This window comes from Haliotis rubra, unplaced genomic scaffold, assembly GCF_003918875.1.
Source record: "Haliotis rubra isolate DU_JTF1 unplaced genomic scaffold, ASM391887v1 Scf135, whole genome shotgun sequence".
Lineage (NCBI taxonomy): Eukaryota > Metazoa > Mollusca > Gastropoda > Lepetellida > Haliotidae > Haliotis > Haliotis rubra.
Window position 1 is genome coordinate 1,702,197 of NW_025765281.1, and position 25,862 is coordinate 1,728,058.

The window sequence follows — 25,862 nt, forward strand, 5'->3', positions numbered from 1 at the left end:
TTAGGACCAATCAAATCTTCAGTTTCATTCAGGCACCGGTTACGATCAATGTTGTCTGCTCTTCTCAATTTGTGGTAATGTTACGGAATTTTGTTTATGTTAATCATTCATTTTCTTAAGATTTTAGCACCTGTTATAGATGCATCTAACTGTATGTCAACATGTAGACCTAACTAGCCATATATCGTGTTGCCTGGCCGCTTGCAATCGTTTGGATGTGAAGCTATCGATCGAAATCGACCATCCAGCATCTTCTGACTGACACTAGAACTCTTCTTGTTCAATGACATTCAGTATAGTCCAAATCAACAGGAATACCAAATGTGGGCTGTTTTGTTATCAGACAAATAATGTAGAATTTATGTTACTTATTTCTCATTGGAGGATCGACATTTCGTTTATGATAAGTAATTTGAATGACAGTCAACAAGAAGATGGACACACACTTCAGACTGCCATGATCAAATACTTTTTGAATTGACATTTACACATTTCTTTTCTAGGTGTCAATATCGTGTTTCCAATGGACACATTATGTCGGGAATAGTGTCATGTTTGTTTTTTGTTGCCTAACATACATTCCTGCTTTGTATGTGCCATGATTTAAAGGGCATCACTTCAATCAGTCATTCTGGTGCCGTGTTAATTATCTCTTATAATCACCAGAAAGCAAATAGTGTCAGTGAGCCAACAGACTGAGAAGAATACCATTGAACACAAGTAAAATTAGTGAATGTTATTGTCCATAATAAGTATATTTTAAATCTGCAAAGAAAAATGCAATCCAAATTTCAGTACTTTCAAAGTTGGTATAAACATCCATATCAAATCTGCATCCTTACTGACACAAAAGAACAGTGACACAATGAATATTAGTCTTTTGAGATGCATGAATATTCATACTGTGACCAAAACTTGGACTAGATAATGAGCTTGGTGGCTAGCAATTACATACATGCCAGGGATATATATCTTCTTTCATGCATGATGCATAAGAATTTGATTTTCATCATACTTATTACTGTTTTTTACTTATTTTTCAGATGTTGGATGGAAGGAAAAATGTGAAAATGATTATAGCAAACTGAACTGGTTTGTTACCTTCCTTTTCAATTTTATCAGTTGAATAATTGAAATGAAATCATTTGGAGCAAGTCTTATCTTCATCAGTTTCTTTTATTCGTGTGTGTCATATCCTGGTGAGGAAAAACATGACATTGGTACTCTGGCAGGAGATATCCAGAACTGGGCCATGCTCATCCAGAACTACATATTGCAGGTTTGTACATGGTAGCATAGTATGGGTGTTGTAAATCACTTTCATCTGTTTGGTGAGTCAAAAGTCAGCATTTGGTGTTCAGGGATATGTCAAACTATCAAACTAAACCTCTTTCAAAGTGAGGGGTGGGGTAGCCTAGTGGTTAAAACGTTTGCTTATCGCACCAAAGACCCGGGTTCAATTCCCCACAAGGTACAATGTGTGAAGCGCTTCTCTGGTGTACCCCTGGTGTGATATTGCTGGAATATTGCTATGAACAGTGTAAAATCCTACTTTCTCACTCTTTCAAAGCTGCCTACCAGGCAAACTGAGAGAATCATTATGTTAATCACATTCTAGTGTCCCCCCCTTCATATTGCCGGAATATTGCTGAAAGTGGCATACCTGTCAAATCTCACGCATCCTGCGTGAGACTCGCGCATTTTACCTCAAAGGCACGCATTCATGAATGACCTCTCTAAACTCATGCATTATTGACAATTTTTAGAAACTATCAACAATGACATAAAAGTCATCTTTAAATAACCTAAAAAAATTCACCATCTACCACTAAAATTCCTCGACCTGAATCTGCCCCTATAAAGATCTCCATCCCATACATCGGCAAACCTTCACACCAGATCAGCAGGCTCCTTAAGCAACAAGCAGGCATAGATACCACCTTTCAACTTCCGCCACCATCAACAACCTCCTGCAGGCCAATGGTAGAAAATACCCACAAACCAAGAAACCCAACCCCAAAGGCGTAATCTACAAAATTGACTGCAATTGTGGACACTCATACATAGGAGAAACATCCAGGCCCATCAACACCAGAATCAAGGAACCTCAGACTTCAACCATGATCAAATCGGACCATCAGCCATATCAGACCACATAGCAACTCATCCCAATCACCAAATCAACTGGACTGACTTCACCATCCTTGCTACAAACCAAACAAACCAAACACCATTAAATACAGACACCACCTTAGCCTCCACTCTACAAAACTTGCCAAACAACACTGATAATCACACCAAATTAGACATAATAACAACCACATCAACACATACTACCCTTCCCACACCCACATCTACACAGATGCATCCATCAACACAAACAACAAAACAGGCATAGGCATCCATGTACAACACATTCCCCCTTTAACAACAAACCTACACTATACTAACCATACCACCATCAATACTGCAGAACTAACTGCAATCCTCACTGCACTTAATACCCTCTCTACAGCAAACAAACTTCCTCATACACTCCGACTCGCTCAGCTCCATCAGACAACTACATAATATGGACTCAAAATCACGCCCGGATCTAATTCACAATATCACAATTCAAACCGATTCACTTAAATGCTTAAATAAAAACATAACATTCATATGGATACCCAGCCACACTAACATACCAGGAAATAACACTGCAGACACAGCTGCTAAGCTTGCCACCACACACAACTCACCTAGTATCAACTTCCATACATCCAAAACAGAAATTAAACAACTCATCAAAACAAATATAACCAAATTAAACTTCCAGCACAACATAAACAACAACAAATCAACATGGGTAAGAAATATCATCAAAGCACCTATTAAGACATTTCCCACATTCTCCAATACCAAAAACATTGACACATGCATAAACCGGGTTATCACAGGCATCACAAATATCAATTATACATTATACAAACAAAATAGACACACAGATGGATTATGCACCCACTGCAACACACCAGAGGACATTAACCACATATTTACACAATGCCACCTACAACAAACAAACATTAGGCAACTTCACAGCAATATACCTCCCAAATACCACAACAATGTACATCTCCTACTTAATCCTCACAATCCCCCCCAATATATTCAAAGCCTTGGCCACCTTCATCATAAAATCAAAAATAATGCAACCGCCTCTGTGGTGTAGTGGTTAGAGCGTCCGCCCGGAGAGCAGAAGGTCGCGGGTTCGATCCCCGACCGCGTCATACCAAAAGACGTTTAAATATGGTACTTGTTGGCCCCTGCCTGGCGTTCGGCATTAATAGGTACAACAAGGACTGGTCGGCTCGGAGTCAGTATAATGTGTCTGAGTGGGGTATTCATGCTTCGCTGCGGCATGGTATCTCAGTGGGCTAGCACTATAAAACCAGCTTCAGTCTTGGCTAGTACAAGCAACCACACATACACATATACACGCATGCACGTCGTCATATGACCTTCCCAAACAAATGATTAAATTCCTCCTCATACCTACTCTTAGCATCTACATTTAGAAAAGGGATCCAAATTCACATTCCATAGCGCGGATGTCCTCTCCGACGTCCACGCAGCACCTAAACACAGCCATCTCGATCCCCTCTACCTCTCACGGCTACGGTATACCTCAACACTAACAATAGGCTCCAACTCAATCTCTTCAACACACATTGTCTTCTCCGACGTCCGCGCCCCTACCAAAACACGCCATTTCGATCCGGTTTTCTCATCATTCTCACCAACAATCTCCCCCCTCTCCCCTACACAAGGCCATTCACCCAACCTTCTTCACCCTCCCAACCAAGCCAACCTGCCTTCTGTGCTCCTAATTCGTCGTCGTCCTGTACCATTCTCACTTGAAAACGATACAAGAACCCGTATCGAACAGTCGTGCTCTAGAATCTAGAATCCATATATACTTGTTCTATCTAAATGTAGGGACACTTTCAAAAGCATGAAGAATCATTTTTTGTCATGATTAAATAAGCAAATACGGTACTGCCAAATGTAACTTACAGCCAGTTTTTTAAAACAGTTTGTTATTGAAATGGGTTTTGTAATATTTTATTTATCAATAATATTCCTTTTTATTACCTCATATTCATGACACATATTTGCTACACTGTGTAATTTGATCGACTTACAGCATGGTTGAAGTTTAAACATGAAATTTTCAGTTTATAAAATGATATATGTCTGATTAATCTGTGCAGGTTAGGTTTGTTAATCGAAAAAAATTGAGAATGACAATCACGAGAATTGGTCAGTTATCACTGCCAATATGGATTAATCACATTAATGAATAAAATACTTATGTAACAGGCTATCCTAGTTCTGTGGTTCATTGTAGTGAATGGAAATATATGATGTGATCATGTTCCTATATGGAAGATGCCCTCATGACAGTCGTTTGTGGTTCTGCAGCTGGCAGGGGACGGAATCAAGAGAGATGTCACCCAAAGCTACCTCGATCAGGCAAATTACACATTTGAGAAGAAAAATGGTGAAACAATTGTCAATGTAGTTAAAGAGACTCTTGGAGACTACTTCCGGAAAAAGAAGAAGGCAGCCAAGGTAGGATATTGTTTCACATACATATCATTTAAAGGAAGCCATTGACCTACCCTTAAGGGTTGGAAGGCCTAAAGTAACATGTGACCAATGTGGAAGTGAAAATCCCTTGTTGCATACTATACCAGTGTTGTAGCTATAACTGTAACATTCTTACTGTATGTATCTGAGAAAACATGTACTGATCATATGTATCAGGGTTAAAAACTGACTTGTTGTTAAGAGAAGTACATACGCCTTGATGGTTTGGAATAAGCAGCACATGGATCAAATGTTACATGGCTACCTTTAAGTTTTTCAAAGCTGAATATGTTATTCTACCATCATCCTAGGCAAGTGAGTTTGTTCATGAATTGCCACTGTTCACCCACCAGTGAATGGGTACCTGATGGGATATGTCATACGACTGTCAACCTTATAGCGCATCACAGGCAGCTTCGGTTATCTGGGGTAGTAATGTATTAGCGCTTTGTGCATGCACAAGTTTGTGGAAACAGGTGCTTTATAAACATTCATTATTATTATTATCAGAATTCTTCCGTCTTTGTCTTTATGCGTATAGCTGATTATTGACCTTACAAAATATGACTTGGTAAGGTAAATTCAAGGGCTGTTGGTCCCTTTGTATGTTAACAATATGATATACCTTTTGACTTGGAAATTTAACCTTCCAGTTCATGATTTAGATTGTGCTTGAACTTCATGAAGTTACTTTTACAACGAAGAAAATAATTTATGTTTTTTGCTTATATTTTACAGAATCTAGCGAATTCAGTTCGCAAGTTATATGATGACTATTTGTCTGAAAACAGAACTTCCAATGTGACAAGATTGAAGGATCTGAGACGAGATGAATATCGAGACTCAGACATTCCTTTCTTGCTGCCTCAAGATCTCACATTTAACCCGTAAGTTGTCAGACAGGGCTTTACTGACATTGATATAGTGTATCCACATCCAGCTGATCAGGTTGTTAGTTTTATTATGACAATATGAGGTCACTGTAAGACACAACTCACTGGTTCAGGCCAAACTCAGTTTACTCACTCATGCTTAGCTGTGCTTTTCCCTTGATGTATTTGAAAAACAGTGTTGCACCTCTGATAACCCATTGAGATGTTAACAGCAATGATTATGTGTCAGCTTGATAACAGATTTTGATATAATTGCAGATATTTTCGACAAGGCGTCAGTATCAACAGCTCCACTATAAAAATAGCAGATGAGGTACCTCGTGATGACCCCACTGTCATCAACACCATCCTGTTCACAGCTGGATTAGAAAAAGTGTTCCATGAGAATGCAGACAGAGATCCTCTCCTCAGGTAAAGCAGTGAATATATGACTTGTCAGTTATTGATAAATCTTATTGTATGTGGATCCTTATGAAGGTACCTGTGAAGATCCAGGTTAGAATTGGTCATCAGTAACCCATACTCGTCGTAAGAGGCGAATAACGGGATGGGGTGGTCGGCTTGCTGACTTGGTTGACACATGTCATCGTATCCAAATTGCGTAGAATGATGCTCGTGATGTTGATCACTGGATTGTCTGGTCCAGACTCAATTATTTACATACCATCGTCATATAGCTGGAATATTGCTGAGTACGGCATAAACAAGAAACCAACTTTATGAAGGTTGCAGGGGCACATCCACTTTCATTTGTGGATCAGGCTAAACTGTTAACATTTATGCAATCACAATCTCTACAGATGACTGGAAATGTGATTAGTGTAAGCAATAATTGCCAGAACTGACCATAAGAAAGCATACACTTGAAATATTAAGTTTCACACCCTGCTCATTACTTCGTACTGGTAGCCCAGTGGATAAAACCTTCTCTTGTTGCACCGAAGACCTGGGTTCAATTCCCCACATGGGTAACAGTGTCCACGCATAGTATCTGACCCTCGGACAAGTCCGGCAAATTTGCTCTCAATCCGATGGAAGTCTACAACCCGCCGGCCACAGTGTCCGACTGTATGGTTCATAATGACTTTCACTGAAGTTGTTATATGTGACATGTCACACTGACTTGTTTGCTGTTTATAAATCTTACATTTGTTAATAATTTCAATGACAATTACAAGAAATGTTAAATCTGAAATGTGTGTCTATTTTTTTCTTCTGTGGGTCCCGTGAGTTTTCAGTGGGTCAGACAGACGACCCAGTGTCCTGTTATTTTGAAACATCATTCATGAACACTGTGGGTTTAGTGTATTAAGCCCATTTCTTGGTGTTCCCAACCTTGATATTGCTGGAATATTGCTAAAAGTGACATAAATCCCAACTCACTCACTTGTGCTCCATATGCTTTGTGTATGTGTATTGCAAGGAAAAAGCTAATACTGTTTTCAACAGATAGTATTTCATTTTATTTAGATACTGTTACATAATGCTTGATTTTTACTTATCCTGACTCATGATCTTTTGCTTATCTCCCTTTCCCATTCGAATGGTAGTGGAACACTTGAATCCCTTGAAGTTCCCGAAGCGGACGTATAAATACACTCACGCACGAGTTACCTCCCTTTTGCCCTTTTCCACAAAAAACAGTCAGGTGACCTGCCTTACTTGTCACTCTCTCCCTTTTCGCCCAAGCGGATGGTTGGGCAAGCACTGGAGTCCCGTATACGGCATTATATCCATTTTATTTACTTAAAAAATTACGTTTATATTTCTTTTAATATAATATTTAGAAACTACCGATATATTCTCTTGAAAATTGGGAGGGGTAACTACTCCTTGTTAGCTCCACTGATTAGGGGTGACTATTGAGGGTGAAAACAACTATTGCATTGCAAAAGCGATAGTCTATTGCAACATAGTATTGCGATAGTCTATTGCGACCAACTATTGCAATAGCGATAGTCTGTTGTGACCAACTATTGCAATAGCGATAGTCTGTTGCGACCAACTATTGCAATTGTTTTTCCTCCTTGAATTGTCTCATTTGAAGTCATTTCCCAAATGAATGTATTGTTTATATAAAATAAAAAGTAGTTGAAGTAGTATCAGTCTCTATGCATCGATAGTTTTTCGTTTCCACCATCAATTGATTGCTTTCGAAGATCAAACAATTGCAATCCATCGATAGTTTGATGCATCGTTACAGCACTACCACTGATGCTTTTCGTACTGATAATAATTCTGTTGTTATCAGGTGGCAATACTTTGGTTCCACGACTGGAGTAACTCGTCTGTTTCCTGGTCGAGAATGGTCAACTAATTTTGCTGGCTTCTATAACGACTACGACCCACGTTGTACGACCCTGGTACATTGCTGCTACTAGTGGTCCAAAGGATGTGGTTATTGTTCTGGACTGCAGGTAAAAATATACTGACAAGTGTTTTGTTTGCTGAAAGTACAAGGTACAACGGTTTGAATAAATAATCTTGTGCTGTCTTTACTATAGATATCCGTGTGACAGAGCAAATAAAACTCACTCAGTAGGGTCTCATTTAAGAAAAATATTTTGGTCTATGTCTCAGCTAAATCACCATGATCATTAATCAAACAGGCAATGTGTTAATTTGTTATCTGAAAAAATGTTATGTTATACATTATGACATATTCAAGAACTGACTGATCTCAATTGTTACAGGGGGTGGTGGGGTAGCCTAGTGGTTAAAGCGTTTGCTCATCACGCTGAAGACCCGGGTTAGATTCCCCAAGAGGTACAATGTGTGAAGCCCATTTCTGGTGTCCCCTGCCATGATATTGCTGGAATATGGCTAAAAGCAGTGTAAAACGCATTGTTACATGTATACTTTTCTAGTAAGTCCATGGCTGGTGAGAAGTTCTCCATTGCAAAGGGAGTGGCCAAGGCTGTGATCAACACACTTACCAAACAGGATTATGTTAATGTCATCTGTGCCAGAGCCAGCCACTGGGATGAAGTGGGGAAGTAAGTAGTCTGTCACCATGGATGAGAATATAAAGCATGTTAAAAAAACTATCCAGTGTTAAAAATTATGTCCCTTCTGAAAAGTATTGAAATTTAGGGACCTTTGAGTGTTAATACTTGGCTTTCAAAGACTGAGTAATTATTATGTCATTACTGGTTACTGACTTTTTTGTATTTAAAAGCCCAATCTCACAGAACATCAAGTAAGAACAGCAAACAGTTTTGGTGTTTTATGGTTTTAAAACTTAGGCAAAATAGCAATTTCAAAGATTTTATGGAAGCAGTTTTTAGAAAAATATAAATCACAACCTATGAAATGGTCATTTCTTATCGAGATGATTGTTTGAACCAGGTGGCACTACTTTACGACAGAGGTGCTGAGTTGTCAGACAGAACAGATGGTGCCAGCGACCATTGCTCACAGGAAGGATCTCATAGAGAAGATAGAGAAGCTGAAGGCTGGCGGAACCAGTGAACTGGGGTATGTACTGCTAGTGGACATCAGCATGGATTGAAAACTGTGTCATGTTCACAATTACATGTTGATATCAAAACCTGAAGGTAGTCTTTGTTATGTACTCGACACTAGGCGCATAACTCTGAAACAGTATGAACTCACTCTTTAATGAGAACACATGCAGTTTACCGGGTACACACAAGGAACCATTTTTTTATGTAACCATAAGGGGCTCTTTGTTAATTGTCATGTGACCATGTACAGATTGGATAAAAAAGTAGCATGTAAAAGCTATAAACGGAACAATATCATGTGATACAGAAATGCTCTCTACATTATGTAATGTGACACCATAGTATGGTGTATGCTGTATGAATGGTCATCCAGTCATCTGTGCTGTGACATGGTCTTGGACATATTGCATGACCATTCTATTCAACAATATATATATTCTTAAAAGCTGTTTCATTTCTTCATTATGTTGACACAAAACACATTGCTGTCAATTTTTCCTTTGGTGTCTGGCAGGAAGAGCTTTTCAAAATCGTTTGAGCTTCTCAACAGCAATCCCCGGACTGGTTGTCAGGCACTCATTGTTTTTGCAACTGATGGGAAGGACACAGATGGGGAGCAGGTCCGGTGTGGACCAGGTGAGTCACATCACATCAGTACACGTCTACAGCCTGTAGGGGGTGTCACATCACATCGGTACACTTCTACAGCCTGTAGTGGAGTCACATCACATCGGTACACTTCTACAGCCTGTAGGGGAGTCACATCACATCAGTACACTTCTACAGCCTGTAGGAGAGTCACATCACATCAGTTCACTTCTACAGCCTGAAGGGGAGTCACATCACATCAGTTCACTTCTACAGCCTGTAGGGGAGTCACATCACATCAGTACACTTCTACAGCCTGTGGGGGAGTCACATCACATCAGTACACTTCTACAGCCTGTAGGAGAGTCACATCACATCAGTACACTTCTACAGCCTGAAGGGGGAGTCACATCACATCGGTACACTTCTACAGCCTGTAGGGGAGTAACATCACATCCGTACACTTCTACAGCCTGTAGGGGAAGTCACATCACATCCGTACACTTCTACAGCCTGGAGAGGAGCCATCACATCAGTACATTTCTACAGCCTATAGGAGGAGTCATATCATGATATCACATCAGTATATGTCTACAGCCTGTAGGGGAGTCACATCACATCAGTACACTTCTACAGCATGTAGGGGGAGTCATATCACATCAGTACCCTTCTACAGACTAACAGAGGAAAGTTAACAAGGGACCGAGTGGTGGAAATCGTGGTGACCAATTCATTGGTGAAACCATCAGACCCCGCAACATTAGACTCAAAGAACACCAGACATCTGCCAACAGCAAATTCTCCCTTTACGTGTATCACTTCTAAATGCCATTCAAAGAGTTTGATGTGACTAATAGTCTATGACTCATGTCTGTTCTATTTTTATCCGAGTGATAGACCAAGTATGTGTTCATGCACTCTCAGCTCAGTTAGCATTGTACTATGAACACAAAATCAGCATGTCAGTAATCCCTACATACAAGGTATTCTTCCTAGAGCATGTCGTCATCAGTTTTACTGGATCCACATCTTCATGTCACTCTGTAGGGAATAAACAGGTGCTTGTGTATAGCAGGGCGGATTTTATGACCGCAACATTGACACCCAACATGGGGCTGAGCAAGTTCATATTAAATTTGAGCAAAATAAGTCTCAGTACATACCTATGAGGCCCAGGACGTGCATTCTGTTGACGGGGGGAGTATATAGCAAGGCGTGTAGTCATCCCACAGCTTGCTGATGGGGTTAACCTTTTTGGTCATGTGGACAAGGCGTCCGACTTTCGATCAGAAGGTCCGTGGTTCGAATTCCAGCATGGGACTTGGAAATTTTATGGCCACTACATGTGTACATCATGCAGATATTTTATTGACTTGAGCTCTAACTTAGAATGACCATAGGGCCTTTGATGTTTGCTCTTACAAAATTTGAATCTGGGACACCCATAATAATATAATATAGCTTATTCCATTTGTGTTATGACAAAGACCCCTTGGCCTTTTTTGGTGTCCTTGCTGTGATATTTCTGGAATATTGCTGAAAGTAGTGAAAAACCATACTCACTTACTCACTCACATTTCACGACGAGAAGATGGACGAAGGTTGGTGGTTTGGCTTATGTATAGAACATACCATTTTGATGCTGATTTTAAGGGTCAATTAGGACTTCGGCTTATCTTTGAGGTCGGGTTTATCTACGGTAATATAGTATGACCAGAAATTATTGAGAATTTTAGGAATATGTTTAATTGGATTTCTAGTATAAACAACCTTGACCAGCTATCAAGTGCTTGGTTTCATTCAAGAGAGACAACTCCGTTAATCCTTTTTCATTAGTTTGTGAAGAGTTATACCCCTTTGTTTACTTGCTAGCATACGACATTTTCAGTGGTCCTCAGTATGGATGATTTAGAGAAGAGGAAGTTGATTTTAGAGTAATATAACACAGGACATCAGATCAGCTAAAGTGATTTCAAGTAGAACAGGTATCCCTTTGTCCACTGTTTATCGTGTTTTGAAAAATATTGCAAATGGATATGGCATTGAGCACCAGGGAGGTGCAGGTAGGCCCAGAAAATTGACTGTCGGTGACAGGAGGCGGCTTGGTATTCTTGTTTCTTAAAACAAACGAAGGAGTTTAGAAAACTTAAGGCTGGATATGATTGATAGAGGAACTGTGGCTGTCTGTAAGGAAACAATTAGAACTGAGCTGCATGCAATGGGTTGGCAGAAAAGTCGAGGAATTCCATCACCGATCATGAAACCTGAACAAAAAAAGCGAAGGTTGAACTGGTGCTTACAGCATAGAAATTTTAACTGGGACAATGTGATTTTCTCAGATGAAAGTTCTGTGTGGGTGTTTCCTAATACACTGAAATTCTGGGCCAAACAAACTGAAAAACCTTTGTATCAGCGTCCAAAGTACAGTCCGAAATATAACGTGTGGGGTGGTATATCTCTGTTAGGAGCAACGCCCCTCTGTGTATTTGAAGGGAATATGAACAGTGATCGGTACACAGATATTCTCGAGGGACATTTACTTCCATCTGCTTACATGTTCTATGGAAATTTTTTGATTTTCCTGCAGGACGACCCAAAACATCTTTCAAAGCATTCACAGGCCTGGTTTCGGAATCCAAATATGACGTTATTATATTGGCCAAGCTATAATAGAAAATGTTTGTGGACTTATGAAGGAAAGTGTCAATAAGAAAAATCTGACAAATATTGCTGAAATGAAAGAAGAGGTGGTCCGATATTGGGACAGCATGGACCACGACTTTCTAACTTCTTTTTATCAGTAATATGCCCCGCCGCATTGAAGCCTGCATTGCTGCCCATGGTGACTTGACAAAATACTAACTGTTCACCTGTCTTTGAATCCGGAGTTGTGTTCTGCTAATATTCACATTTAATACATGAGTAATGAGTGAATTTTATTTTTAAAAATTACAATCTTTAAATTCTCAATAATTTCTGGTTGTACTGTATGTGGTAGTCACTCGCCACCCTTCACTAAGTGATTGACTTATTTTTGATGTTTTTTGTTAGGGTACTACACAAGGAGCGGCTATGTTCCTGGACCCATCTGCAAGTACAACTGGACCAAAGTGTGGGATGCAAGTGACATGCAGAACAAGAAACTAGATCCACACGTAATCAGCTCATTCCATACAGCCTACTTTTTATTCTGACATATATTCTTTAATGTTAGTGACCCTGCAGTTAGGAAAAAGCGAGTCTGTGGTAGGTTCCAAATTTGGTATTGTTTCAGAATTTTCAAGTTGAGAGGCATTTAAGACATACTACTGTGATTATTCTCCTTTCCTCATGAATGAACCTATTTTCAGCAGGATACATCTTAGCAAGACTAGTAACCCTATAGTCCGTTTGGCTCAAAAGCAGACCGATGAATTGCAATCTAACTCGAAAACTAATAAACATAAAATAATCAATGAAACACTGATCATAATCAAAACGTCAGACCAACTCTGTGAGGTGTTTGCAGAATTTATGTCTAAAAAATAAAAAGTTGTTTAACAAACTATCATTAAAATATTGACACAGTTCACTATTTGTTACGAGAGAGGAGTGCAGAGAAAGGGACAGCCAGGTGTGCGAGAAAGGATGGAGACAGCACAGCACAGGTTAATGAATCAATAACTTTGTCGGCACTTGTGCACATGCTTCTCTAACACCGGGCTGTCCCTTTCTCTGCACTCCTCCCTCGTAACAAATAGTGAACTGTGTCAAAATTTTAATGATTGTTTGTTAAACAACTTTTTGAATCTGAGGAAAAAAATTCTGCAAACAAATCACAGAGTTGGTCTGATGTTTTGATTATGATCAGTGTTTCATTGAGTATTATATGTTTGTTAGTTTTCATGTTAGATTGCGATTCATCTGTCCGCTTTTGAGCCAAACGGACTATAGTCATACTAGTATTTGTCATAGTCTGAAGACAATACCAATTTGGGGATTGTAACTCTCACTGAATATGGACCAGGGTAAAGGTGGTCATAGCTCTCATACATTAACATTGGCCTATGATCGATGTAGCACTAATACCAGTTTTTGATTCGGGGGCCTGGGGTATCAATGGGACTCTTAGGACACATGGACAAATTCCTGGACCTCTGTATGATTATTAGCGGACACTCTGCTGCACATAGACCTGAAGAAATAGAAAAGCAGTATGTGAATCCCTTGGAAAAGAAAGGAAATAGATTTCTTATGTGTTCTTTGATATATAGGTGGTACTTAGATTTCCTGAAGCATATGGCTTAGCTCAAGGTGGATCTCTTCTAGGTCCTTGAATGGAAAATACAGTATACTCTAGGGCTGGGATGGGTCCAAATTTCCTACCCGGGTACCCGACCCCCTATTACCTGACCCGACCCGGGTACCCGTAATAGGTTGGTTGGTTTTATAGTTTTAAGGCGACGTGGGCCAATAAGAGGCGATTTTGCCCAACACATGGACTTGATTTAATAAAACAACATATAGTTATTTCATCGCCAAAAGGAATCGTTTAGTTAACATAAAAGAACCGACAACATTATTAATAATCATTTGGATAGACGATTATACATATTATATCGAATAAGCTCTGCTTCGTGTTACGGAATTATAACTTTAAGTAATCACTTCCATTTCTGAAACATGAAATACTTATTCATTAAAAAAGCAGTAGGTTAAGATGACAGAGCGTTAAAATGATTTAAAATCACAGAACTAAATATGTGTAAGCCACTTGAGAGCCTGTCTAGATTACATGATATTTTCCAGATGACAAGACAAAATCTAAAACTGCCCGTTGCACGGACCCGTACATGATATTGGGGCCCAAAACTATTTCTAAAGAAAATATTTCATCAACCTCAAGTACAGCTCTCCTGAGATTGTGTCTTATGTTGGGTACCCGTTATGACACTAATTGCGAGTTTTTCCCCTTCAATAAAATCGGTTATGGCCGAAATTAAGAGTGGTGTCTGGAAATAATTTGAATACTCGCATCAAGCACAAAAACAGTACATTAAAATAAATAATAATGCATATAAAAATATACAGTAAATATTATAAATGGAGTTATGAGAGACGGTTGATAATTAAATTTCACAGCAATATATTGGAGGCATGTGAGTAGATAAAATGACAACTGAACTTAAAAAAATATATACAAAAATATTAACATGAAATGTTAAACTTATTTATATAAAACTTGGCGGCATCTTAAAAGGGTTTTAAAGCAGTTTTTGGCATGCACGTTTATAAGATCTTCAGAGCTTAAAAGGAGTGATGACTTTTCAGGTTCCGATAAGAGGGTAAAACGTGGCATGAAAAACTTTGCTGATGTTAAAAGGTCTTCTCTTAAATCGTTGTAAAGAGGACATTTCAATAAAATGCTGTTCCGATTCAACACGATTTGGCCAGTGAAAACATCTTCTATCCGTAAGTTCGATTCCTTCATAACGTCCGGTTTCTATACGCGGAGGCACTGTACTCGTCCTGGGCACGTCTGTGAGACTTTGAGGTGTTAAGACATAGGCCTCTGTTATATTGAATATTGATTTATGGATTCTGTAGCACAGGCCCTCGAGTCTATGTGAGGATTAAAGAATTTTTTATAAATATATAAAAATTTGAGATGACCCCTGACTCAAAATGCTTCACAATACAATACATCATATATTGTACTGTGAAGCATCTCGAGTCGGGGGTCATCTCAAAAACAATATTTTAAAAATCTTTAATCCTTGCAAAAACACGAGGGCCTGTGTTCTGTAGTGCCAGAGTTTGTTTTTCCCCGATCCCCGTTTTGCGTTCTCCAGGTGTGATGAATTTTCCCTTGTTTTCATAAAAGCTTGTAACGATAGTTCTTCACAGTCTCTTACAGTGATGATGTTGTTTAAAAGAGCTTCTTTGGTGATTCCCAATGTCTTCATTCGCCGGTAAAAAGCTAAGTGCCAAGGCTTGTGTCTGTTCCGTGCTTGATTATTCTCCCAATTAAAAACATAGGGCTCTATACGTTCTTGGTCCATATTCATCATTCTCCTCCAGTAACGAATCAAGCATACATCTTGTCGTACACTTAGTTGCAGGGTTCCATCCCATGTCACCAAGAACTTCTTCCTTAGCCTCCACTTCAATAGCCTAGACCTAGGTAAAATCTCATAGCACGCTTTTGCATTGCGTTGACTGATGAATAGTCCTCTGTTCCATAGATTGAAATGCCTTAAGTTATAACTGGCCAAAGTAATGCATCGTACTGTTTGGTAAATGTTTTGAAACCGAGTTACCTAATCGGTAACAATAGGTCTTCCTTTGTGGTTTGTTCAGACTCTATTTGAGTCTCAGACACGTGATCAAAGCGGGTCCGGGTAACGTGACGGGTACCCGGGTCCAACTCATTACCCACCCGTCCCAGGGTACCCAGGTTACCCATCCCAGCCCTAGTATACTCATATCAGGGTCTGAAGCAGGGCATGGTTGGTTGGTTGGTTGGTTGGTTTCTTGTTTAATGCCGCACTCAGCAGTATTCTAGCTATATAGCGACAGTCTGTAAATAATCGAGTCTGGACCAGACAATCCAGTGATCAACAGCATGAGCATCAATCTACGAAATTGGGACACGATGACATGTTGTCAACCAAGTCGGTGAGCCTGACCACCCGATGCCGTTACGACAGGCATGGGTTACTGAAGACCAGTTTTAACCTGGATCATGTTCACGGGTCTGAAGCAGGACATACCCTTGTACCTCTGTACAGTAGCATTGTATTAACAGACAAGTTAGTTCATCAATGAATGTGGTAGAGTGAGTTATGCATTAAGCAAAACTATGTATTGTCAAGAATATGGAGAAACAGATACTTTCATTTTTAAAAGATTTGAAAGTGTTCTATTCAGATTTCTGGAAGTATGAGTGAAGACCAATTTATTGGGACTGAAAAGATAATAAAATCCTGTGTTTTTGGCTTGTGAGTGTTAATTTTGGATGGGTTGATTGTCAATTTACACTTATCCAATCCTGTGTTTTGTTCGCATGTTTTAGATCTGATTTTCAATGGTATACTTATTTTCCTGTTTCAGGCTCGCATCTTCAGCTACCTGATTCGAGACGATGCTGAGGAGTTTCCTGGGAAACTGGCATGTTCCCACAGAGGAAGCTTCAAGAAGCTGATGACTGGTGAGAACCTCATCTCCCAGATGGGCAACTACTTTGAGTTCCTGTCTTCCAATGCCAAGAGCAGCAAGGCACTGTGGACGTCTCCCTACCTTGATGCCTGGGGTCTTGGTCTCATGATCACACACACCATCCCTGTACTGAGTCGCATCACTGGCAAGTGAGTAATACTATCCGTCTGATTGCCAGTAGTAATAGTAGCACTATCCGTCTCATGACCAGCAAGTGAGTAGTACTATCCGTCTCATTGCCTGTAGTATAGTAGTTCTGTCCCTGTATTTCATTACTTCACCAACAAGTTTGTAGCATTGCCCTTGTCTCATGCCAGTTGTAGTAGTAGTAGTAGTAGTGGTGGTGGTGGTGGTGGTGGTGGTGAGTGAGTGAGTTTTACACTGCACTCGGCAACATGATGGTCTGTAAATAATCAAGTCTGGATCAGACAATCCAGTGATCAACAGCATGAGCATCGATCTGCACAATTGGGAATCGATGACATGTTTCAATCAAACCAGCAAGCCTGACCACCCGACCCTGTTAGTCACCTCTTATGACAAGCATGGGTTACTGAAGGCTTATTCTAACCCGGACCTTCTCGGGTAGTAGTAGTGGTGGTGGTGGTGGTGGTAGTCGTAGTAGTAGTAGTAGTCGTAGTCGTAGGAGTCGTAGTCGTCGTCGTCGTAGCCGCCGCCGCCGCCGTCGTAGTAGTAGTAGTAGTAGTAGTAGTAGTAGTCGTCGTCGTCGTAGTAGTAGTCGTCGTCGTCGTCGTCGTCGTCGTAGTAGTCGTCTTGGTTCAGTACATGTCATCCAATGTGTGGATCATTGCTGATATTAAAGGTGAGAATTTATAGATGTCAACATCTATATTTTCCGCATTTAATATGCCCTAGCTCTTGCTCGCCATGTTTCATGTGATTCACGCTGCAAGTTATATACTAATTTATCCAATTCTACCTTTAATAAATAATTACTTTGCGCTTGAGACGCCGCGAGCAGATAGGTCAGCTTTATGCAGAGTCTAGCATGACTGATACACCTGAACCCCTCGGCCAGTCTACACTGTTGTTGGTTGCGATCTCCCTCCCGCCTGGGTTCGGCTAGAATGGTGGGAGAGGCGTGGACGAGTCCGCCGCCTCCTGCCAAGAAGCGCCCTGCTTCCAGACATCCCTTCGTCACGACTGAGGGGTATTCAACGGAAGCCTTTACTAGAACTTTCTCAGCCGAAAGATTGTTCTCATCGCAGATTTGGGCCTGTATGATGATCAGCCGATCATCATTCCTGACATGTACATCAAAGAATGACTGATGTCGGCAATAGTGATGTCAGCGGCGCAGATCAACATTCGATGATCTTCCTGAGGGTCCCGTGCAGCACCAACACTCCACGCCAGACTTCGCACCCCAGGGCAGCGCCGACCTCTGAGGGGAATTCAACGGGAGTCTACTAGACTTTCTCATCGAGATTGTTCCAGCCGCTGAACTTAGCTCTCTACGATGATCAGCCTATCATCATCCTACGGCCGACGATGAGACAAGTAGCGATCGGTGATTGCATACAATGACATCAGCAGAGATCGCCATGCAGCCTGGATGTCTCTAAGCACTGATGTCAGACGACTTTTACCTGAGGGCCCCACTCACTAACAGCGCAGAGATGGCACCGACTACTTCGGCCGCGATAGCCATCCCAGACGAGCTAGCTACGGCAAATCATGGTCGCCGTGGAGGGTCACTACAGACTGGAGAAGCAGCCAGCTTCATAGAGTACGATGGCTTCGCTGGCTCCAACTTAGGACAACACTCAGAGGCACCTCCAGTCAACGTGAAGAGCCAAGACGATGCAGCTTCGCTGTAAGGAAGTCGCAGAGACCACCTTGACGGCGACCCAGATGTACAGCTCTTCGGGCGAAGGCCTTCGCGCTAGCGTGGATAGATCATCACATTCCCTCGCTTCATCCTTAGATGCAGACTCAGCCACCAGACCTTTGCGAGCCTTAGCAAGCCGAAGCTGCCAAATCGCCGTTCCCCAGCACCGAACTTAGAGGATAGCCAGCGCTGGCTATGCTCGCTGGTTGGCCGCTCGGGAAGGCGCTCGGGCGAAGGCATTCGCGAAGGCACTGGGAAGCGACACCAAGTTTATAGATCAGCCATTTAACAGAGTCAATGGACTACTCCAAGAGCTTCGGCTAAGCTGTCAATAGTCTCCGATCTCCTCAAGTACATCACCACATCGATCGCCTCTCACGGGTTACCACACAAGTCTGCACACAAGTCTACATCACCTTCCTAGAGTGGCAGTGCGACGCGAGACATACCTGATGAAGGGGAAGGCGGCAGATGCTATCACCCTACCTCCGATCGACCCGATTGCTCGCGGTAGCACAGAATCTAGATTATAGCATCCCATAAAGCCACAAAGTTCAGACACCATAATTGCTTTAACTTTCCACGCTTGTAAAGCTTCCACGCACAACATGGACCCCTTCTTCAAGGCTTAAGACATCGATGAAAACTACAAGTTGATCATCGATATCAACAATAAGAACTACCTAATCGTAGAATTGGTTCAGTTGAATCCATGACGAGGCGCGTATGTTCGTTGGCCTAAATAGATCTAGAAACGATCATTGAGACACTTTATCACCAGATTTCAGAATACGACTTTACAGAAATGATAAGATGATCCACTGGCCCTACTTATGCAGAACCAGCAAGAGTCCAGGGCGCCTCCAGCGAAGGAGCTAGAGCCTCACCAGCTACAAGGCATGACGCTGAGGGTAAGCGCTTCGTACCGACTCTCCACATCCTGTTAAACACAGAGGCCATTCAGCTGAAGCAAAGCTCTTATATATATATATATATATATATATATATATATATATTCTAATCGGACTTTGACTCGATATCTTAGCCGAAGGTACGCGAGAAGGCTAAGTGGCTCGCAAGTCTACTTCACCAGTAGATCTAGAAGGGATACTTCTCGAGAGCTTCGTGGAAGTCTCGGCGTTCACCGAGGAAGTCTCCTCAAGGTCTCCATATACTAGCCACTTTCGTCCATATATAGCTACTCCTCCAGTCCGTTCAAGACATCGTATAAGTTGTCTATCAACTGTATGCCAGATGCCGCCTATAAGCCTACAGCGAAGACAATTGCACAGGCTATTTACAACACAGAACGCCGCTGTATTAATTTGTCAACGACGTTTCATTAGATTCACAGAAATCAACTATTCCGTACGCCAAATTCATAGTATATGCGATCCGGACTGACGATACGACATTCACATGCGTGACCATTACATATCTGCAGTGTTAATTCAATATCGAAATTGAACAGCAGCCTTGTTACAAGCGTGTATAACTCATAATCGGTCAACATTTCTGAGGAAGAAATATGTACAACAAATTCAGCTTTAATTCTACAATTATACGATACATTCATGTATACAGTCTACCAAGCTGACAACTTACAAAGTTATTATACCTTATATATAAAGAAGTCGGAATTATATTTAAAACTGAAAATTACTTTCACAACAGCCAGGAAATAACCACCCAGCATTTAATATTGGTGAGAGCAGAGGTATTTTATACGTGAAGCTGCGCGTTTACACCATTAATCCTCGAAACACGCGGTCACTTTCGGGTAACCGAGGAAGTTACTGATGAAGACCGATGATTGTTCTAATATCAACGATGGCACTATATTATACAAGATTCCTTTTCCTGCTACACCGGTGACATCACGCGTACCGGGTACTCTACAGAATCAAAATGCCTTATTTCGATTGGACCTCGATGAACAAGCGCCCTACACAGAGGTCGAGGCATAGTTCACAGTTCAAGACATAGGTTAAGCAAGTGACAACTTTTATCAATGAACGAGGTAAAGCCTCCTTACAAGCCCAGTTAACCTGAACCTTTCTTGATTAGGCTGCTTTATTCAGGTTAGAGACCTCCCTGTCAAGTTTAGGACGCAGGGTACAGCAGTCAGGCGATTTTACATAAAGTTCATCGAGGACACAAACTCCCGGTTAGTTGCATACATCGTCAAAGGACATCGCAACGATTTACCTAGGACGACGCGTGATATTAAAGTGGATCGAAATCCACAGCGTTTCAGACTACACCTGACATTTCATCATCAAGCTACTAACACAACTAGATGGTTAGTAAACCTACTAAGTTTCTGTTTGGAGAATAAAGCGGAAGTTTCATCGTACCAACTTGGGGATATGAATATAGTGCTACCCAACACCTCACAAGTGAGGTTTATGAACATGCCTGGATGACATACTTGACTCCATGATGGCGATGATGCTATCGCTACGGCCAGCTTGAAGAGCACTGTAAATTTATCTCCAATTAAACCAAACAGGAAGAAAAATACAACAGATTTTTCCTCTATCATCAACTTACGGACAGAGTGTGTAGTCTCACGCATTATATCTCCTTTGACTGGTAGAACTGTCATACTACGATGCATACAAGACAGATGGATCCCTAATCCGGCCCTCCATGAGCTTTAATACTCTTGATATTAGAGCCCTAACTTCTACAATTTCATCTACACAAATGTTATTTGAAATAATGGAGGGTTTATTACTGTAGATCCGATATGGTGGTTGCCAACCATTATCTGAGAGATATCACCACCGAGGACATCTCAGGTATCCACCAATTCGATCCCATGGTCCTTGCACAACAGTTGACAGTTCCTCGGAGAAGATAAGTCAATCTTACAGATTTTTACTTATCTTATAACAGTACTAAATAGCTTCATGCTATATATAATTTGCTTAAGCTCGTTTTTTATCATCACAGTGGTTACATGATAAATGCATTAGCTAACAAACTCTACAGAGTTTTTTTTTTGGCTATTATATACGTAGCTTAAGTCAAGTATATTTTAAGCATAGTACTATACTCCATATTTGTAAAATACATTAGCTAACAAACTCCTACGGAGTTTTGCTATTATATAGGTAGCTTAAGCTCATTCATATCTTAAGCTCAGTACTATGTTTATATCATATAACTATATTAGCTAACAAACTCTAAAGAGCTTTTGCTCTTTGGCTTAAGTTTCAATTACATCTTGCAGCAATATGGTTACATTATAACATGTATTAGCTAACAAACCTATGGAGTTTTTGCTATTATATATGTAACTTAAGCTTATTCATATCTTAAGCCAGTACTCATGTTTATAGCATATAGGTATATTAGCTATCGAAACTCTAAAAGAGTTTTTGCTATTATATATTGGGCTTAAGTTTTCATCATATTTTAAGCTTTATGGTTACATTATGTCATGTATTAGCTAACAAACTCTTAATGGAGTTTTTGCTATACATATGTAGCCCTAAGGTTTCTTCATATCTTAAGCTCAATTACTATGTTGATACCATATAAGTATATTAGCTGTTAAAACCTCAAAGGGGTTTTTGTTATTATATATTTAGCCAAGGTTTACTTCATATCTTAAGCTCAATACTAGGTCTAAATCAACATAATAAAATGTATTAGCTATCAAACTCTACGACTGAGTTTTACTTATTATATATATATAGCTTTAAGTTTAATCATATCTTAAGCTCAGTAATGTTTATAACATAAAAGTATATTAGTTAATAAGCTCTAAGGAGTTTTTGCTATATACATTTAGCTTAAGTCTAATCATATCTTAAGCTTAGTACTATGGTTACATTATAAATCTATTAGCTAATAAGCTCTACAGAGTTTTGGCTATTGTATATGTAGCTTAAGTTAATTATATCTTAAGCACAGTACTATACTCATATTGTAAAAATATATTAGCTAACAAACTTTACTAAGTTTGGCTATTATATATGTAGCTTAAAGTTAATTATATCTTAAAGCACAGTACTATACTCATATTGTAAAATATATTAGCTAACAAACTTTACTTCAAAGTTTGGCTATTATATATGTAGCTTAAGTTAATTATATCTTAAGCACAGTACTATACTCATATTGTAAAAATATATTAGCTAACAAACTATACTAAGTTTGGCTATTATATATGTAGCTTTAAGTTAATTATATCTTAAGCACAGTATTATACTCATATTGTAAAAATATATTAGCTAACAAACTCTGCTAAGTTTGGCTATTATATATGTAGCTTAAGATAATTATATCTTAAGCACAATACTATACTCATATTGTAAAAATGTATTAGCTAACAAACTCTACAAAGTTTGTTGTTATATATATAGCTAAGCTTATTCATATCTTAAGCTCAGCACTGTCTATATCATATAAATATTTTTAACTAACAAACCCTAAAGAGGTTTGTTATTATATAATTAGCTTAAAATTAATCATATTTTGCTTAGTGCTATGTTTATATCTTAAAAGTATTTTAGCTAACAAACTCTAAGGAGTTTATACTAGCATATTAACAAGCTTAAGTCTATTAGTCTTAAGCATTGTATTAATATTATATATACTTATCATAATAAGTACATTGTAATAACCTCTATATGGCAGCTGATAAGCTGGCAGCAGGAATTCATCAGTTCAATGCCTTTATGAAGTTCTCATAGGGTTATTACAATCATCACAGTTCAAATCACTAATTATTAAAATCCAGAAGTATTATATATTCCCACCTCCGCTCTGTTGGATTCTACAAGCAAAGAGCATGAGTCAGGATAAGGAAAATATGTAATTTTTTGAGTAAAATTGATATTTTATACTTATCCTGACTCATGAGGTCAGCCCTCCCATCCTCCCCAAATAACACTTTGGATTTCCCTGTAAATTCAAATGTTGGGCTCAGTATATGAGGAGAGAGTGAGGCACATGGGTAGAGGGAGGGTCTGCCCTCGCTCCCGCTTGTGGAAGGGAGGTAACTCGTGTGTATATATCTAGGATGACTCACTGTGGGTTTTGGTTCTAGATACATAGGGGTTGTTGGTATTGACGCCACCCTGGATGAGATAGAAAACTTCCTCACCAAACATCAGTGGGGCAACGTCTATTCCTTCCTCATCAACAACCAAGGAGAGACAATCTTCCATCCCAGGCTTAAACCTAGCAAGAAGGTGAGGACATTTACCATCACTGATGTAGCTGGATATCAGTATACTGCTCCGCTCGGTCATTCCAAGTAAAACCAGGTACTATCTTCTGCAACTCAACATGTGGAACCCGAGCGAGTGAGTGAGTCAGAGAGGTTTTACACAGCTTTTAGCAATATTCCAAATACTGTGGTGAGGGACGCCAGAAATGTTTCACACATTGTATTCTTGTGGGGAATCGTTTGTGGTGCTACAGCATGACAAGCAGATGCTTTAGCCACTAGGCTACCCCACTGCCTCGACACCCAGGTAGCTAAACCATGATAATTGTCAATTGGCAATTCACTGAGATATGCTTGTTATAAGCTCATATATTATTTCTAAGCACATGCAATTATGGGTAGACTGGTTACAACAATCAAACAACGATCAAATCTATTGTAACTTTCAGGATGTATTATAGATCTGAGTATTTTGATGCTGTATTTTCAGTCAGATAACCGAACAGCTACACTGGCTATTTGTAACAAATGTCCAGTTATTCTTAACAATGGTAGCCTTTTCACAACTGGATTTGGTGTAGGATTCTTTAAAAGGGGCACAGGGCATCTCAATATTTACGATGTTGTTTTGAACATGTACTGGGAATGCGCTAGACCAGAGCCATGTGTAAGTTTAGGTCTTTCAGCCTTTCTGACTTGATGACCACCTTTAAATCACTTTTGATATTCCTTACAACATTGTGGGGACTTATTATTGGTGATGTCTAGAAAACCACAGTAACAAGACTTCTGGCAGGAGTTTGACAGTTTGTTGATAGTAATAATGCAGAGTACTATGTTTAGGTGAACATAGAGAATTTTCTGGGTTTCATCTTCTTTTTATTGTTTGGTACTACGTTTCAGGGCTTGTTCTGCCCCATCATCAGGTACAACTAAAGCAGTAATACATAGTTTTACATAGTTACTCTTTAGTTCTACCTGATGACAGGGCAAGAACAAGCCCTGAAACGTAGTACCAAACAATAAATAGACTGACTGACTGACTGACTGACTGACTGAGTTTGGTTTTACGACGCTTTTGGAATATTCCAGCAACATCACGGCGGGGGACACCACAAATGGGCTTCACACATTGTACCCATGTGGGGATTCGAACCCAGGTCTTCGGCGTGACAAGCCAACGCTTTAACCCTTAGGCTACCCCACCGCCCCCAACAATAAAAAGAAGATGAAACCCAGAAAATTCTCTGTTCATCAAATAGCATCTTCTAAAATGCCAATCAAACAACTATGTTTAGGTGTTGAAAAGTTGGATTCATGCATGGAATTTCTTTGTCAAATTTTTTATTTAAGCCAGACCAATTTTATTTCTTGTTTAACGGATTCAAGAGTAAGAAAAAAAATAAAAATGAATTATCACTGCTCGAAAAATATAATCCTAATGTTAACATATACGGAAGCAAGACTTTGACTATGCAAGGCAGTTTGTTGGACACTAAAACACCAGTATCTCAGAGACTTTAAACTGAATTATCTAACAATATTTGTGTTAGAAATCAGTGCTTTGAGCACTTCAGCAACTTGAAAATCAATGCCTTTGAAAAACTCATGTGTGTTTTTGCTTTGACTGGTGACATTTTTTTTTTTTTTTTCACTCCTGCCTTTTCTGAGAACAAAAATGCGTAAAACAAGAAATAAAATTAGTCTGGCCTTACTTAAATTGTTTTCCCTATCCACGTAGTATTATCTTTCTTACAGCTGCTGGATGATCCCATCTTCATCCCGATCTCCCAGCTGGAGATCGACAAGTATGGCAACCCGCCTGAGTTTTCCACTTTAGAGAGGGAGATGAGAGCTGGGAACACTGGCAAGATTGTGGTGAAGGGATCGGAAGACAACAGTAAGGTATGGCAGTATTCTCAGTGCTATGAGGTATCATTTGTTGACAGCCTGGTAGAGATTCTTGATTATATTAAATCAGTTGTTGTACAAGACGATTAAGCGAATTGTACAGTCAAGGTTCGTTGTGTGGTGTACGGTCAAGGTTC

At 39.9% G+C, this 25,862-nt stretch overlaps 1 protein-coding gene across 1 annotated transcript in view; it reads left to right on the forward strand.

The window, feature by feature from the left end:
- Positions 1–32: 32 nt before the first annotated feature.
- The window catches only part of LOC124267955 (voltage-dependent calcium channel subunit alpha-2/delta-2-like), a 41,794-nt gene continuing 15,964 nt past the window's right edge, over positions 33–25,862 (forward strand). The window contains 14 exon segments of the mRNA XM_046702954.1: positions 33–74; positions 1,044–1,279; positions 4,465–4,614; positions 5,371–5,519; positions 5,784–5,936; positions 7,777–7,876; positions 7,878–7,942; positions 8,393–8,521; positions 8,874–9,002; positions 9,507–9,628; positions 12,632–12,735; positions 16,673–16,926; positions 23,692–23,836; positions 25,573–25,719. Of these exon segments, the coding sequence (XP_046558910.1) occupies positions 1,136–1,279; positions 4,465–4,614; positions 5,371–5,519; positions 5,784–5,936; positions 7,777–7,876; positions 7,878–7,942; positions 8,393–8,521; positions 8,874–9,002; positions 9,507–9,628; positions 12,632–12,735; positions 16,673–16,926; positions 23,692–23,836; positions 25,573–25,719 (1,791 nt within the window). The 5' untranslated portion in view covers positions 33–74; positions 1,044–1,135.